This window comes from Pieris brassicae, chromosome 2 (genome assembly GCF_905147105.1).
Source record: "Pieris brassicae chromosome 2, ilPieBrab1.1, whole genome shotgun sequence".
Lineage (NCBI taxonomy): Eukaryota > Metazoa > Arthropoda > Insecta > Lepidoptera > Pieridae > Pieris > Pieris brassicae.
The window spans coordinates 14,841,105-14,859,017 of record NC_059666.1 but is presented as its reverse complement, the minus strand read 5'-3'; the positions used below and the strand labels follow the sequence as shown (position 1 = coordinate 14,859,017).

At 32.6% G+C, this 17,913-nt stretch overlaps 1 protein-coding gene across 8 annotated transcripts in view; it reads left to right on the top strand.

Moving 5' to 3' along the window:
* LOC123717145 (serine/threonine-protein kinase Genghis Khan) overlaps positions 1 to 17,913 on the top strand; it is a 44,182-nt gene that overhangs the window by 16,240 nt on the left and 10,029 nt on the right. For 4 of the 8 annotated variants that reach the window (XM_045673003.1, XM_045673012.1, XM_045673029.1 and 1 more), the window contains exons 19-38: positions 90 to 224; positions 627 to 752; positions 868 to 981; positions 2,203 to 2,307; positions 2,638 to 2,740; positions 2,836 to 3,046; positions 3,854 to 3,972; positions 6,413 to 6,460; positions 8,471 to 8,577; positions 9,617 to 9,667; positions 10,067 to 10,186; positions 11,728 to 11,844; positions 12,350 to 12,520; positions 13,125 to 13,219; positions 13,691 to 13,817; positions 14,314 to 14,454; positions 14,967 to 15,174; positions 15,863 to 16,029; positions 16,480 to 16,663; positions 17,104 to 17,289. In XM_045673003.1, the coding sequence (XP_045528959.1) occupies positions 90 to 224; positions 627 to 752; positions 868 to 981; positions 2,203 to 2,307; positions 2,638 to 2,740; positions 2,836 to 3,046; positions 3,854 to 3,972; positions 6,413 to 6,460; positions 8,471 to 8,577; positions 9,617 to 9,667; positions 10,067 to 10,186; positions 11,728 to 11,844; positions 12,350 to 12,520; positions 13,125 to 13,219; positions 13,691 to 13,817; positions 14,314 to 14,454; positions 14,967 to 15,174; positions 15,863 to 16,029; positions 16,480 to 16,663; positions 17,104 to 17,289 (2,635 nt within the window). The remainder of the gene's footprint in view (positions 1 to 89; positions 225 to 626; positions 753 to 867; positions 982 to 2,202; positions 2,308 to 2,637; positions 2,741 to 2,835; positions 3,047 to 3,853; positions 3,973 to 6,412; positions 6,461 to 8,470; positions 8,578 to 9,616; positions 9,668 to 10,066; positions 10,187 to 11,727; positions 11,845 to 12,349; positions 12,521 to 13,124; positions 13,220 to 13,690; positions 13,818 to 14,313; positions 14,455 to 14,966; positions 15,175 to 15,862; positions 16,030 to 16,479; positions 16,664 to 17,103; positions 17,290 to 17,913) is intronic. The other 4 variants (XM_045673020.1, XM_045673038.1, XM_045673045.1 and 1 more) reach the window with 4 other exon arrangements.

The following is a 17,913-nucleotide window of genomic DNA, read 5'->3' as shown; positions in this document are numbered from 1 at the left end:
GGTTGCTGTATATTATCTTATTTTTTAGAAAATTGGTAAAAGTAATTTTTAGGTATTCATTATTTTACTAACACATATTTTTAAATCAGGTTCGCGATAAAGAGGAAGAGTTGGATGTAGCGATGCAAAAGATTGACGCGTTGAGACAAGATATCCGACGAGCTGATAAAGGAAGAAGGGAACTGGAAGCGAGACTTGAAACGGCTGTCGCTGAAGGCACTAAGGTTAGGAATAATCAGTATTGTTTATTTTATAGATTTATTAACTACTGGACAGTAGTGCTGGCCTTTTGCATCTCGACTATGAGGTCTTGTGCTTCAATCACGGCTGTGTACCAATCTCTTTGATGCACGCTCAGTGAAGGAAAACATCGTGAAGGATTCGGCATGACTTCTACATTCTGGATTATTGAAGAAGATCACGAAATCTGAGTCTCGAGTTATAATTAAAACTTGTTTTGGATTATTTTAATTTTTTTTTAAATTCTTAAATTATATATGTATTACTATTTATATAAAGTAGTTTTGTAGATGCTTTAAAATCTATGAACATTGAATAATAATCCTTTTTATATGTTTTTGTAACGTGTTTTATTCCGATTCTTAAGTGTGTTTATATTGATAAAGGAGCGCAAATTACGCGAAGAGTCCCTGCGTCTGCAACGCGTAGAAGCGGGTGCTTCGCCCTCGTCCACGCAGCCCTCTGCCGCCGCCGATGTCGCTAAGTTGCAGGCCGATATAGAAACTTTAGAGGTAATTTTTTTTCGCACCCTAACTTGTCTTTCCAAAATTATATATTATAATTGTATGTACTATTGATAGTACAGTAAACACGAAATTAAATAATTTATATTATATACCATATTAGGCCCAGTACGCGGAATCTTTGGCACAACAGCAAGCGCGGTATTCCGCAGAAGTGAACACGCTGAGGGAACAGCTGCACGAGACTGATGCTCTACGGGCCATGCTGAACAGAGAGGTATGTTTATATTGTAAACAGTGGCCATTTTTAATTCCAAGGCAATGCATGGAAATGCATTCCGCATGCTTTGCGTTTGTACAACCCCTACCCTTGGATGCAGATGCGTGTGCTCGACCTACACCAGAAACTGCTATTCTCTCTTTTAGTGTGATTAATATTCATTCATATACAATTTTGTGTCGTCACAAAAATACTAAATGAATAGTTTTTTCGTAGTCGCAAACAAAGCAAGATTTACGAAATGAGTTTGCGTGATCGTGATTCTTGTAGATAATTTGAGTCAGGTAGTTCAAAAATAACGAAAAAAAGGGGAATTTACGAGGCTCTATATATAAATATAAATAGAAAGTAATGATCGAGAAACCTACAAAACATTTATTGGATTATTAAAGGATGCCGTTTACTGCTTTCCGTGTCGCTAGAAAGGAACGACCAGTGATTGCCGTCTATTTGACGTTCTGGATTATAAATTGTTTTCTTGTGAAATTATATTCAATTTTAGAGTATTACTAAGTTAAAAATACGAGGCATGTTGTTTGACGAAAAAAACACAACTAGAACCTTATACTACTTTTTATTGCTTTACAAAGTATTCACTACGTAGCTTAATACACTTTTCCATTGGCTGAAACCAGTTATTATAACATTTATTATTAAAAATACAAATGTGTGCGGGTACTAGTGTACACGTAAGAAGTGAAACTTTTTATTCTTCGAAAAATGATCTACTCTATGCAACTTTACAGAAATTGGTTAAATAAAGTTAAATTAGATAAAGTTTAACCAAAGGCTTTTATTATCATAGACATGAATACAAATAATACAATTATTTTATTTTACCTTATTACTACTAAGATTATTACAGAATTTCTTTAATTGTAATATAATTATTGTCGTTATTATATATTTTTGTTATAAATGGCTTTGAATCGCTTCGAATCCACCGTGGTAGGGACAAGATAACGCCGATAAAAAACTTTCACTTCAAGAATATGTGGTAAAAATCTCAAAGAAATCTTCCTAGCTATATTCATTATTAAATATTATTAAGTTAATCTTAAGATTTAGTGCAGTTTTGAAGACTACTTATTTGTTATCCTTTTTATGAATATTCTTACTCATTTATTTTATTTTGCATAAATTAATCTATAATCTACAATTCTTCTGAAACTTCGCTATACGTAGATGTAAAATGTACCTATATAACAAATTTTACAGATGGCGGAGAACGGGCGTCGTTGGCAAGCGGAGAGGAGACAGTTAGAGATGGAGTTGGAAGAGTTTAGGTCGAAGAGAGATACAATGCAACATTGGGAGACACAGGTATTTTGCTCGAATGAAACATAATTTTTTTAAAAATTAATCCCAATTTTTTTTAATTTTAAAGTAAGTGTAAATATTATATTTTTATGTCAAGTTGTTTACATACACATATGTAAACAATCCTTATAAATCGGTGGTCCTAAGTTTGAGTCACTACCAAACAATTGTATCAGATTAGACTAATGAGGTTTTAATAGAAAATTATTTTAACTAAATTAAAAATGTCAATGAAAAAGTCAGGAATGGGAAGACTCGACTTTGGGACTCGTGTATGTACATTATCTCCTATAAAATGTATAACTGCTTGGTAATGCATGTTTTAATCCACAGATTGCAGACATAATAAGATGGGTGGCTGATGAGAAGGAGGCTCGTGGGTACTTGCAGGCCTTGGCAACGAAAATGACTGAGGAGCTGGACTATTTGAAGCATGGTAATTTTGTATTTATTAACTTCAGAATGGAAGATGTTCAATGAGTTAAACTAAGAAGAAAATATAGTAAATAGAATAATTATGTTGTGTCCCAGCATCATCGACACGAACATCCGGACCCGTGTCACCTGGCGGGGTGACTTCCGGCCCCGGTGCTGGTTCCGGTTGGAGAAATAGGCGGTCGCAGAAAGTTGATAAGATGGAGATACTCACGTTGCAGTCGTCGCTACACTCAGAGATACAGGCCAAACAGGCGGTTGGGGAGGAATTGAGTCGCACGCGAGCTGAATTGCTTGCTAGTCAGAGGTATATTTTTTTAATTAATGAGTATTATAATTCTTTATAGACATCTTTGTTAATCTGGAAAAACGTTTATTATTTTCAAACGACGTTGACTTCAAAGGGTGGTAAGAGCTATAACTCTAGGCTTCCAAGTATGTACGATAACATTATTGATTTGTTTGTCCACTAATTTATCAGATACTCGAAAGTTATATCGAGATAATCCTTGTTCTAAATCATATACATTGAAATTTAATTATTTTTTGTGATATGTGTATCCTATATTCGAATATATTATACGATATATATATATATATATGAATTTTTAAACATTTATAATCTTAGTATTGTCTTTTGTTAACATAGCTTTTACACATTAAGAAAACACTTTTTAAACGGATTGAAGCTATGTATTATTATTATTTACATAATTTTAAATTTAACTTTACTTCCGACGTTTCGCGTGCTTTACATCGTACACGGTCACCGCTACCACGCACGCTGTAAACGTCGGTAAAATTATACGTTTATAATAATAATACATAGCTTCAATCGTATAAAAAGTGTTTTCTAAATTTATAATCATCGCAAATAAGTATAAAAGTCGATTTAATTTTGTTAAACTACTTTTATATTATTTATCATGAAAGTCTTGGGGTGTTAAATATCATATTGAAATCGCTAACTCGGCTTAATGCGATTAGAAGACAAAAATAATATATTGAGAATAAAATTTAATTAATATAATGTTCATGTTACAGGTTATTCACGTATGATGTAATAAATATCTGTTATTACAACAAAGACTTATAATACATACACGTTTTCCAGGGAATTAATGGAGACTCGTCAGCGTTTAGATTCAGTCGCGCACGACATGAAACGTAAAGAGCAGCACATCCGCGACATGCAGGCCAAGCTGGATGCGCCGGCGCACCCACATAACTCCTGTGAGTATATACACGATATACGTTATATTTACGTATGTATACGTTACACACGCACTTTTGTATGTATGTGACTCTTGGTGGATAAAAATAGTTCATTAGGTTTGTTTAAAGACAATTGCGGATTTTGGGTAAGAACAAGTATCATAACTTCTCTATGGGTAGAGTTTATTAATTTCAGGTGGCCCTGCAGCTAGATAATAGATAAGATTTGATAGATAAATTACGTATTAAAAGATCTTTACACATAGATAATAACATATATATATATATATATATATATATATATATATATATATTTAATTTCAGTATAAATAATGCCCGTTATAGTTTTTTTTGTCAAGTTAATATTAATAGAATATTGTTTTTTTTTTAAGTATGGTACATATTTTAAATATACGTCAGTATATGTATTTATTTTTCAGCACTGTGTATAATATTTATTTAGTGCACCATTTATTTTTGTTTTCGTTACATGTTACCGCACTATCCCACCCAATACACAAACGAAACGTGATTTTTTCCGGGAACAAATCCAAATCTCAAAATGGAATGTTGGAATCCACAAAGTCAAACGTCGACCGCGACGAAAAAAACGAAAATAAATTGTCTTTGACATTTTATGGACTCTATGGTACGGTGTGTTTGTGAATATTCGAAATTGGATCTGTGATTTCGGACGCTGTGCCATTTTGTGATTCGAAATTTAAAATTGGGGCCAAATGCATTTGTGTATGTAATTACGCGTTTATACGTGTTTTATTTTTTTCCTTTTAATTGTTGCATTTATCGCCATTTGTTGGCAATCAACGGGTTCAATATGTATTGCGTTGCATTTTTAAAACTTTTACTGCATTATTTTTATCTGCATTGTGCTTCTTATGACAGTTCGAGCGTGGTTTAGGCCTTACTTGCCATTGGTTTTGGGCGTTACCTCATGCCTGTGGGGCGTAGCTATATTCGTTTATCACGAGATATATGGATAATGTTTTGGATGTATATTTTCAATGCTTCTAGTTAAGTTGATTTGATTTTGATAAGTGTACGAATTATCCAAGACGGCTGTCTCATAAATTTAACAGTTACCCCAAAGATGTTTACGTAATCTTTAAACGGGCGTATAATTGGTTGACACAAATATATCTTTGTAAAGAAGATTGTATAGTATTGTGTTAATATGCTGAAGGCCAGTTCACGTCAAAAATATTCTAGTCTTAAAACCAATATTAATGCTATTACCAAAGAACCACACGAACTAGTCATTTTTATTACCTTTTTTATATTTTAAACCTCTTTTCGACGTACTACTACAATATTATATTGGCATGATATCATGATAGATCATGGCAATCGAATCTGTCATAATAATAAAACTGTACCAGTACATTCTCCATTGAAATGTTTTTAGTCATTATGAATTACATTAAAAGTAGCCAATTTTGTCTTTAGAAGTTTGAAACTTATATTAAACCGAATTTTATAATCCCATCCCCACCGAAGATTTAAAAATTGTATGTTGAAAAGGGGTAGTTTTTACGACACAATGCAGATCAGGTTTAGTTTAGTTACTTTTAGTTTCTTTTAGAATCTCATTTCATGTATTAATTTTCTATCATGTCATCTACTTACATTTGTTTGTTGTTGACTAATTAAAAAGAACTTTCAAAAGGCATAATAACATATTTTTTTTTTAATATCAATGCAAACGTTGTCAGTTTATTAAATTCATGATTTTATCCCGATAGGTCAGTAGATGACATGAAATTATTTTTAAGTACGGCATTTTATTCGAAAACCTACGCACTCATAATTATTCCAATAACGCATTAGGGTTTATTCAAAGCGAAGGCTTTACCTTTGAAGCCACCAAAGTTGAGATTTTATTTGTTTTCTTTCTCTTGCCGTGTTTTGTTTTACACCGGCCTTAACAAATCTGTTAGAAACTGTAATAGAAAGGATATTATGAGTGTGAAAGTTGTATTTATCGTTTTTTTTATTTCTAAACTAACATTTACTTTTGTTTGAAGCATTACAGCGCATTTATTTCTTATAGTTAATAGCGTCAAAGGTGTAACGTTGGCGCGCTTTTGTATGACAGATGCGTTCTGATTTATGACACTTTAATTTGTTTTTTCTTTGCTTGGTTCCATGTTTTGTAGTTCTGTGTGGATTTTTTTCTTGCATTTGAGTTCTATAGTCAATCACGAGTTAAGTTATAACCATAAATGAGGCCCTAATGTGCTATCTATATAACCAATTTCTGCGGTCACAAATCGGAGCGCGGTCTTTTCGTACAGTGTGCCCTTGTACTTGTAGAAATGTGCGAAATGTACATACCTTATACGATATTAAAGCTGTTGTATTATCCTGTTATTTATTATTTTATTACCTTCACAAAGTACGACATTATCGTCCATAATATAAATTGTAATTTCGCAAGCAGCCAGGCAGGGATCGACGAAATCATATTGGAGCGGCAAAGAAGAAAATGGTGCGTTTAACTCTTAGTCCTACAGCTGTAGAAATTAGTATGTGATTGTTTAATTTGTTTTGTCCCCCACAGTATCTGTTGTTAATAATAATATTGGTTGACAGGTTTTTTTGTCTTTCTTCAATCATGATTTACTGAAATGCAAATACATTGTAAATATACTTGTATAGTGTTTGTTGAGAAATATTGTAAGAGCTTTGACATCTTGGAAAACATTACCCATTCGTAATTAAACTAAAATTATTTGGCGATTACAACAGATATTGTTTTAAGTTTTTTTATGAATTTCCTTTTTGTGCTGTTTATACAATAACATAGCATAGTCCTATCGTTTCATTGTAAGTACGAGCAAGTGTCAAGGAAAAATTCTTTTTTGAGGGTTTCGTCACTGTTTTAAAAGTCGAGTTGTTCTACGAAAATAACCTTAATTACAATATTTAAATTAAGAATCTATATTGTTTACGGTTTTGTTCATAAACGCACTGTGCGCTTATATTATTGAAAATATATTTTGAAATTCACATGAACAATTATTTTTTAGGTACAAAATATTTATGAAATGGAGATGTTTAGAGTTCGTTATTTTTATTTAGTTAAGTATATTTTTGTTAGTTTTACGAAATATGCATCGATTTTAAAACAGTGATGTTGATTTTTCGGCCATTTTTATGGAAACGATTCTTTTAAAATGCTTCGCTTTTGCTTGAGCTTGCGGTTTTATGAATGTGACAGATACCCTCTTTCTGAATTTAAATACATACCCTCGTTTTCACGTCCGTTCATATTACCAGATAACGCATAAAGCGTCATGGTTTTATTCTCTTTAACACTTGTTTGTATCATAGGCATTGACTAATCTGTTTTTATTGTCAACTACCCTCGTTTTGTATACGTCCTGTAATACAAATCAGTACTTATATTTTTGGTCGATGTCTCGCAAATAGGACGTGTTTAATGTCTCGACATACATAATACAGATTTTCCTGACGTCATTCTATCGGTATTAATAAATTGAAGTTAGATTTAAGGTTATAATAAGTTTGACTTCAAAATTTATGATAAGTACTGGTTTGATTGTAAGTTAGTAGTTTGTACAGCGTCTATTGTAAGCGTCCAAAATGCATGTCATTGCCCCAAGCCGTTAACTAAAACATGTCATGTACAGTCGAGTAATTAAGTGAATTTATCAAATTATAGAAATAATATTATTCTGATTTAGCTGAAGGTTGGTTACGTGATCCATATAGTAATGGGATAGTGTTTATTTCTTTCACTTTACCACTCGACTATACCTAAAACATATAAATGTGTTTTTCGATTCATGGTTGAGGTTGGGATTTGGTTTATGTTTTACCCTCTATTGTGTTAATTATATAATTTTTACGAATTCTATACTAAAGCGTGAACAAGTATCTTGAGATGCTATACCTAAGTCAGAGCTTGGATGGTCGAGTATTTTTTTCATATAAATAATGTATTTGCCACAGGAATTTTGAAAACAACGTAATACTATAGTAATACGCATTATGAACTGAGGCTTCGGGTCATAAATCATATTTATCTGTCTTTCTTTCTGGCACTTACAGGTCTTGGATAATTCTTAATGTGCGTAAGAACTGTAGACGTGCATATCGATAGCGTTATACGAGCGGTACGATGGAAAAAAATTTCTCCCGTATTGTGTAACGAAGCGTAAGTAATGAGTGTCATAACAAACGACCAATCAGGAGTCAGAGTGCTAATGAAGGTCACGATGACGCATCGATTCCGCGTGCGGAGGTATCTATAACGAGTTGTATTGCGTGCACATTCCTACTGTCAGTGTGATGCCCGACGACTCAGTTTAAAATGCGTCGATTTTAGATTATTAAAGTTATGTTTACTAAGTTGTAAGTATGTTTATTTAAAGCAAAAAAATAATGACGGCGTTACAAAGTTTCTGACTTCTTGGTAGCATTGGGATACTTGTATAAATAAATGAAGGGGTTTTAACTAATTTTAATTTTTCAGTCTTGGACCGACCGCCATCTCAAATGAGTTACCTCGAACAGTTCTTGAAGGATGCGCCACCTGAGAGGCATTACGACAATGTTAGCACTATCAACAGTGAACAGAAGGTCTGTTTATAATATACTTAAGAGCATATGTTAGTATTAGATAGTGTTTTAAAAAAAATCCTAGATACAAGTTAGAGCATCGTTTCTCAAGCGTGGTTCGCGATCTCTTGGGCGGGTCGAGTTTGTTTTAAAACAGGATAACTACATATAGGTACGAAATATTCGTTAAAAATATGTACATATTAATAATTTTACAATTACAATTACAATTTTACTTAACTTTTTGCCATTTTGGGTCGCGACATAAATATGGTTGACAAACGATGTGGTGTGACAAATATGTGGTTACATCATCAACATCATTGAGTATTAAGAAAATACGGAAAGCTACTAGTTGGAATCGTTTATTTATGTTTTGTAAAGTCGTTTTTATTATTTTTTGATATTAGATTTCGTTACATTTAGAAGTAGAATTCACAGTTGTTGGTAAGCTAATGCACACATAATTTTACTAATGAAATCATAATTTCAATTATGCAACTAGTTAATATTGTTATCGCAAATGTATACGAAATTTTATAAAACTGCCTGTTGATAACCTATTTTTTTTTAAATAACTAGTAACTTAAACGTAAGTCGGTGGCTAGACTGTTAGATTAACAAATGACCAAGAAACAGATACATAAATCTGAGCCCCAGACCTAAAAAGGTTGTAGCGCCATTTATTTATTTTATATCTGTTCCTTTTTTTATGTTGCTATGAATTAAACGAGACAATTTTTAATAGTACATTAATAGAAATACTTATTGCATATAGTTTATGAGTTTTTAGCAGTGTTGGCCTAGTGGCTTCAGCGACTCTCATCCTTGTGATCGTAAGATCCGTGTACACCAATGGACTTTCTATCTATGTGCGCATTTAACATGACGTCAAAGGAAAACATTGTGAGAAAACCGGCTTGCCTTAGGCCCAAATACTCGTTGGCGTGTGTCAAACACAGAAGGCGTTTTTTATAAGTTTTTTGTACATTGCGATTACTTAGATTGTTGTGACTAATAGTGCTTAATTTATGTTGCCTTACACATTCGCTTTACGCAGATCTCGCCGGGCTATCGTTACAGAAATGTGCAGTATTGTTGTAACGCAAAGGTGAGGCTATTGTTTTGTTTTGCTTGCTACTGTCATTAAATAACTGCATGTCATAAATCATTTGATTTTTTTGTCGATTTCGTAAAATTTATTCTGTTCTGTTAATTTATGTCGAAGTTGTAGAGGGATGATTGTTCAGATGTCATGTCTGTTTGTTAGATTTAGCATTTTAGCGTTAATTTTACGCTAAGTACGAGTGACGTATCTTAAATACGAGAGTTATTTGAATTTTATCCTGAATAATTCGATCACATTTCCTTCAGCTGCCCGAGGTTCGGTTTTAAAACGACTTAACACTTAACGACTTAAAACGTAGCACAAACGCTCCAATACTATTAGGTTTAGGTTTTATACGGTATTAGGTTTGCCACAAAAGCGCTAATAATAATTTCATAATAGATAATGTATGGATCGCAACAGTCCACGGCGCTGAGTGGGTCAGCTGAATCGCAAGATGAGATGGAGCAACGTGCTGTTTCGCCTATATCCTGCAAGAGCTCGCCTAGTGAAATGTCCACTGTAAGTTTATATTACTAATTATATCCAGTTTTCTTTTTATGATCGCTTATAAATAATAATGTTTTATTTATTTATTTCCATATTTCCTATTTTTACAGTAACTTACAATACAATAGAATAAATATATCCGTTACACATGCAATAATATTCAGGGTGCGCAAGACACGCGTAAATGGCGCTTCTCTTAGTAAATTTATACGCACTAGAGTCATTGTAAGCAATTGCAACCGTTTACCTCGCCGAGTGATTATTTGGCACCGGCTGCGTGTGCCAGTTTCTCAAACATTTCCGTATATTCTACCTCTAAGGACCTTACAAAAATATATTGTGATAGATACCTCTAACTTATTGTATCCTACCATACCCAAGACAAACAAAGTTGAATACATAATTAGCAAAAATGGGCACATACAAATCGTATAAATGTATCGTAAATTTATTATGAATACGCTCCGCCATTAAAGAATGTTTTTTCTTGTCTCAGAGTTGCCTTCCAAGTGGCTTCTAACAAGTGAATTATACAATGACATTTTCGCTTTTATATTTAAAAATACTTTGGCCATATGTTAAATAAACCATTCCTATAAACTTCTTTACAAAGTTTTGTTGTTAATGTTATCTCGAAAGTTCAATTCTATGTACGTAACGTAGTACGATATCTGCTTCTCTAAGAATTGGCTGTTTTTCTATACAATAATTACGTTGTAATAAGTATGTTTTATCCATTCATATCCATATTAGTGATCCAGTTATCTGAGAGCACGAGCCATATTGGTTGCCATACCGGCACTGCTCATAATTGCTAGTCTAAAATAGTTTTTATTAATTACAAACGTTTAGTGTATTTATTTGACCAAGTACCTTAAATTTGTACTAAAATTGGTGTTCTGGTACATCATTTTAAAGCATATGCTACTTTAATGTACTCCAATACGTTCTGAGAGGTATGTTTAAGGTTTTGCCAATTAAATTACATTTAGAAATGAAACAATATTCGCACAATAAGACACATCTGTATGTTCATTATAAGTATATATCACGGATATTTATTTTATATATACATAAGTGTTTAACACACAAATATAGAGTATTTACAATATTCTTAAACTACATAGTAATAATCATTTTTTTTTTACAATATATTACCAATTTTGACATCTAAACAACACCCATTTGCTATATTGAAGCGATCCAGTCTTATTATTAATGATTTATTTACTGATAAATATTACTTTCGTCGAAAGAATTTATATTCCAGTAATAAAAAAGTTTAGACTTAACGTATATGTAGAAGATATAATATCATTTGCTGTTTCAAATGTTAAATTTCAGTTTTCTTTATTTTAATTTTATAAATATATTTTTTCTGTAAATGTACTTACTTGTTTTCTGTTACAAATATATTGTTAATCTATGTAATCGATTTTGGCTTTCTGTATTGACTAAGTGTTTTGTTTTATAATGTGTATGTTAGCTGTAAGATTACTAGTAATTAAATTTAATAAAAATAAAATAAAATCCGGCGTAATAAAGTGTAGCAGTATTCGTTACAGGATCCGTCTGTGGCGCCACCTGTGACCGGCAAACAGAAACTCCACCAGTTCCTAGTAAGGACGTTCAGTAGCCCCACGAAATGTAATCACTGCACTTCGCTTATGGTAAGTTAATATCTAATTCTTAAGAAGATCGCGTTCGTCGCTAAGTTGGGTTATTTTTGGTCATGGAAAATGTAAATATATGTGGTCATACAAACAATGATAAGTACATTTTTGCTCAGTATGACTTATACCTGACTTAGGGCCACAGAATTGTTTGGCTTGATAAGGACCTTGGCCTATTAATACTACAGCTGGACTATCTGGTACCTAGCGTGTTGATAGGTGTAGATTTATTCTCATGAAAGCTTTACCAAGAAATATTTTTATCTAGCCATAACTCTATTAAAGAGTGAGGCATAGTGAAAACTTTGACACAGGAGTTCTCATAGTAAAGATTAAGCAATTAACGCCTGATTCATGAAATATAACACCGGGAGATGAACAAGTGTGATGCTGTATTCTATTGGTATTGTATCCCATTTTTCAAGTTGTTGTAAACTGGATAAAGTCTCTTTTTTATAGTGTATAAGTATTTAAAATATTTATAATATATGTATGGTTATAGATCGGCGTCACCCGCCAAGGAGTGGTTTGTGAACGTTGCGGCGTAGCTGTTCACACCGCTTGCTGTGCGTTAGTTGCGCCGAGGTGTCCCCTCCCCGCCGAGAGATGTCGTCGTCCATTGGGCATTGATCCCGCGAGGGGGCAAGGCACCGCCTATGAGGGATATGTCAAGGTAGAATTAGCTTTTATTATCAAAAATTTATTAGAATAATAATAAAAACACTTTTTGAACGGATTGAAGCTATGTATTATTATTAAAAACTTTTACTCTTATTTTACTCGCGTACTTTTCAGCGTGCGTGGTCACGGTGACTACAAATATATAGCTTCAATCTGTTCAAAAAGTGTTTTTCTTAATCTGTAAACGCTATATTAATAAAAGACAATATTATTAGGATATTTTTTGACTTGTCAGTTTTACGGTAAATCAATCCTAGATTTTCATACTTAAATATTGAGCATGGCTTCTTGCGTGTATTAGGAAGTAAACAGAAGTATTAGTGCTGGTAAAAATTATTGCGTTGACATCTAAAGATTTATAAAATAATTTTAGATAAACCTTTATAGGCGGTTAATGTAGTTGCAAAGTGAACCCGGTCGTTTGCCTCCTGTCTCATTAAAAAGTATGAGTGTATCGAGTATCATCCATTGCAGCAAGTCTAATCCGTGTCACGTGATTAGACAATTTTCAATTTTCGTAATTTTCTTTATAAATTTGCTATTGTTATGTATTGTACAATATTTATATATTTTAATATTTATGAATTTAATTGCAGGTACCGAAGCCGGGTGGTGTAAAAAAGGGGTGGATGCGGCAGTTCGTCGTTGTTTGTGATTTCAAATTGTTCCTGTACGATATATCTCAGGATAGGTGAGTTGACATTGAAATTCGCGAATGAATTGCTGATATTTTTCCAAAAAATGCACAAAATAATATACTTACACGTATTTTAAGCCTATATAATAAATACACGAGCTTCGACTTATTCCATATTATCTCCCAACGCGTTTTTTCGAAGGAGATAATCGAATCGAACGGATTTTTAAGATCACTTTAAAACGCACACACACACTTTACACACACCTCAATCAAGAAATTATCAGTAAATTGTTTTTGTATGTCTATAATGTTCTTATATATATAGTGTAATTCGTTATGTTTATATTTTTTAATTTAAAAATCGAAAATATTATCTTTAATAATAAACTATACATTATCAATAAATTAAATACTATGTATAAAAACACCATTAATAATCCTAATTTGATAGATTCTTGGTTTATTTTGACTTTAAAACTACTTGGATTTTCTCGTAAAAAATATATTTACATTTGTTTTTAGAAACGCGTTGCCATCTGTATGTGTGAGCCAAGTCCTGGATATGAGAGATCCGGAATTTAGTGTGACGTCAGTGAAGGACTCTGATGTCATACATGCAAGTAAACGGGACATACCCTGTATATTCAGGGTAAGTACTACGTCACTCACGTCACTGATTACACATAAATTTTTATACGTTATTTTCTATTTTCTTTTCTCCCAGACACGATGACTTTGCGAAACAAGATATAATATTTTTTAAAATTGGCAACCATACCCGTTAATAAAAAGAACCGATATTAAAAATTATACAATAATAATAAAAAACCGTATGCGTTGTTATGTAACGTACAGAACGCGAATAAAAATGTATGCTAATTTTTATGAAACTAAATATAAAACAAAATCTGCAATTATAATATCGAAGATTACTAATATAAATAATTTTTATCCATTATATAATTGGAAAATTGTATCTGAATATTGTACTTTAGAGTTAACTGACTCCCTGAGTTTTTCGCTTGGTACTTCGTACGTTGGCAATTTGTACGTAAAGTGATGTGATATCGCTACAGCTATTTTCAACAGAAAACTATATAGTTCCTATAAAACAAATTTGTAATATATCTATATCATTATTGTAGATATCAACGTCCCAATTGGAAGGCGGGAAGCGTTACCATACATTGATGTTGGCGGAATCTGAATCCGAGAAGACCAAATGGGTGGTTGCACTCAGCGAGTTGCACAGAATACTCAAACGTAACAACTTGCCCGATAAATGCGTAAGTATTTTTGTATGTTACTTATATTTTTATTTATTTAATAAACACATAATTTTGATTGATTTTTTCGTGCATTTGCGTCGTTCATAACTACCCTTAACTAAAGATTTCATGATAATAATGAACTTATTAGGATTATATCGTAATAATAATTTGATAGAAAATGACTCTTGAGTACTTTATATAAAGACTGCAATTAAAAAGATTTCGTTTTTGTAAATAGGTGTATATTTTAGTATAGAGTGTTAGAAAATGTTTATATATGAGGTCGAACGAAATCTTATAAGTTATAACCTAGTATTGTCTTTTGTTAACATAGCTTTTACATATTAAGAAAACACTTTTTAAACGAATTGAAGCTATGTCGAAAAAAATAATTAAGTGTAAATAATTATAAGTTTATAATAATAATACATAGTACGACGTGTCGTAAATAAAACTAGTACTAACAACTATAATATATTTAAGTTCATCACGGAATTTTATGATAACAGATAATTATTTTCCATTAGGTATACAGCGCAGGAATAATAGTAGATTCGTCATCTTGGGCAGGCGTTCGTAGCGTGCAATGTGCGTGCATTGTCGAACGGAGTCGGTTATGTTTGGGCGGAGATTTTGGTCTCGCTTTATTGGACCTCGAGCGGGGAGAAATTGTGCCGCGAAGATCGCACGCGCCTGTCGCAAAGTTGCATTACGTGCCAGCCGAGCATTTATTAGGTAAGCTATTCTGGAATTACACTCAAAATCTGTTATAACGACATCGAAGGGACTACTCATATTTGGTTGTAAAAACGATAGTCGTAACAGCTGATGTCTTACCTACCTATGACTTAAGTACCTAATAAATAGAATTCAGCCAGGACCTTTGATTTTAGTCAATATAACCGGTATGTTGCTAAACGATGTCGCCGTAAACGGTTTTGACTAACTTGTTTTGTAGGTTTATTAAAATTACACAATAAAACAAAAGTCAATCACGTATTTTACTGATTGCAATTTCCATTTATATATTAGAAATTGTTATAATTCTGTACAAAATTTTATGAGTAAAAATAAATGTTCCTTTCTGTAAATTGAATTTTTTAATATATTTTTAGGATGAGAAGTCGGAATTTAAAAAAAAAAACGAAATAAACTAATTATTATTTTGCGATTTTAAATTGAATTTAAACACTTAATTCATAATAAACATAGAATACTTTTCTAATCAATTATAACAAATTACAAACAGCCGTTATCTTAAATTGCTTTTATACTAAAATTTCTAACTACCCTAACAATATTATCAAATTTAAAACTTTTTACCTCAAACTCCATAACCTTGCAAAACTTGAAACTTGAAAAACTTGCGGGATAGTTATTTTATTTTTAACTGTAATTAAAAATATTATTTACAATGTTACAGTGGTGATAGCCGGTCGCGGCAGACACGTCCGCTTGGTTCCGATCCGTGCGTTAGAATGTCCCGAAGCGGAGAGCGTGAAACTCGCAGAGGCTAAGGGCGCGGTGGATGTCGCTGTGGGCGAATTGAATGCCACTGCGCATGGTTTTGCTGTAGTTTGTAAACGACAAGTCAGTAATGAATGAATAATACCAAAGTATACGTTTATAATTACAGACTGATTTGTGCGTGGTTTTCGAGTTTTTTTTTCATATAAAGTGTCCCTGCTATGTAATATGAAGAAAGGTCAGCAACTCGGCCGCGAGCGAGCTCTCAGACACTTAGTGTCTATGGGCGGCGATGTCACTTAACATGATGAGCCTCCGCACGTTTGCCCTTCGTTATATAAACAAAGTTTAGAAGTTTGTCGGTTTATGAATATTGTTAAAAATTGGGTCTAATTTTTATTACCAACAAATAATAGTAGTAATGTTCGAAAGATTAAATAATTTGATATAAATAATAATTCGGTACTTGTTTGTACTGAACAATTTTTTTGAATGAGATTGATAATCTCACCAAAAATTCCTTTAAAGTTCTTATGAAGATTCATTAAGTAAGTTTAATTGTATACATTTTAGAACTCGTGGGTGGTGCTAGTATATGAAATAACTCGCACGGCCGCAAGAAGATACCGCGTTGCTGAACTGCGAGCGGCCGCGCCCGTACTGAGCGTACAACTTTGTAGGGGACGACTCATTTTGGGATACAGAGGAGGACTCGTTGCCCATACATTGAGGACGGACTTGGATCGACCAGCTGTTTGTGAGTATATGGCTTAAGCTAATTGGACCTTGTGTCTGTAGTAGTATTGAACTGTTTGATGTTAACTGTTGTATGAAAACTCAAAGTTTCACAAGAAAACAAACAACTAAGTGAACTTAGTGAACATTATTGATTTAAATCATATGTATGTTATTATATAAATAAATAATATATACTATATTCGAATATTATATTTAATATAACTACACGACCTCCGACGGAGTGAAGGCCTTCAAATTCTTCAATTTGTTTTCCATCTTTGCTACTATCTTTCCCCGCTTTCTCTCTTATTTCTCTCCCTTTATCATATACATTACATTATTTGGAGGTTTTTTGTTGTTATTAGAAGAAGTTTTATTGAATATAATAAGAGAAAATACGATGAAAATGCATATGAATTTAGCGTAATTTACACATAATTTTTTTTTTAATATTTACAGCGCTAGTACACCCAGAAAACCAAGTGAGCGTATTCCTGACTCACTCTGGCGCAAGGCCACTTTGCGCTAGACCAGCTGGAACCGACTGGTTGTTAGTGTTCAGTGCTTTGGCCTTGTACGTTGATCGAGTGGGAATGAGGGCGAGAGATGCCGAGATAATGTATACAGCACATCCACAGTATCATGGTATATATCTTATTTATAGAATAGATTTGATTCAATAATTTTTGGGCCTAATATTTGTCATTATATGGAAATAAATGTCACAGTGTATGGACAAGAATGGAAAAATTATTTCAAGGAATTTTAAGTCAATCTCGTCTTGCGCTGTCAAACTGCATACAGAAAAAAAAAATGACAGCTCTTGAAGCTAGATTTTGACCTAGAGTTTGACGTTAACTCGAGTGGCATGAGATGGAATTTGCACTATATTACGTACTTTAGCTATTTTCGTTTAATTAACTATTTTCGAATATAGGAATACGATGAATTTGTTCTTTAGTAATATTCATCTTAATTTGTTTAAATTTATTATTTTCAATTTATCAACATTTTAATTAAATATAATGACTATACTCTAATCTTTAATTCCGTAGAATTCTGACAGCCATCATTTTTTGACATGTCGGAGATTAGAAACCTATTTGGTCACATTTTTCAATTTTAATACGAGTGAAAATGTTATCTATGTATACATTTTATTTGTTAGTCAATGTATCCAATTTATTAAGTGCGATCCACCTTTAATGTGGAAGACATTAAAGGTGGATTTACGGAGTGATAATTACGTCCAATTTCATCACAAACAGT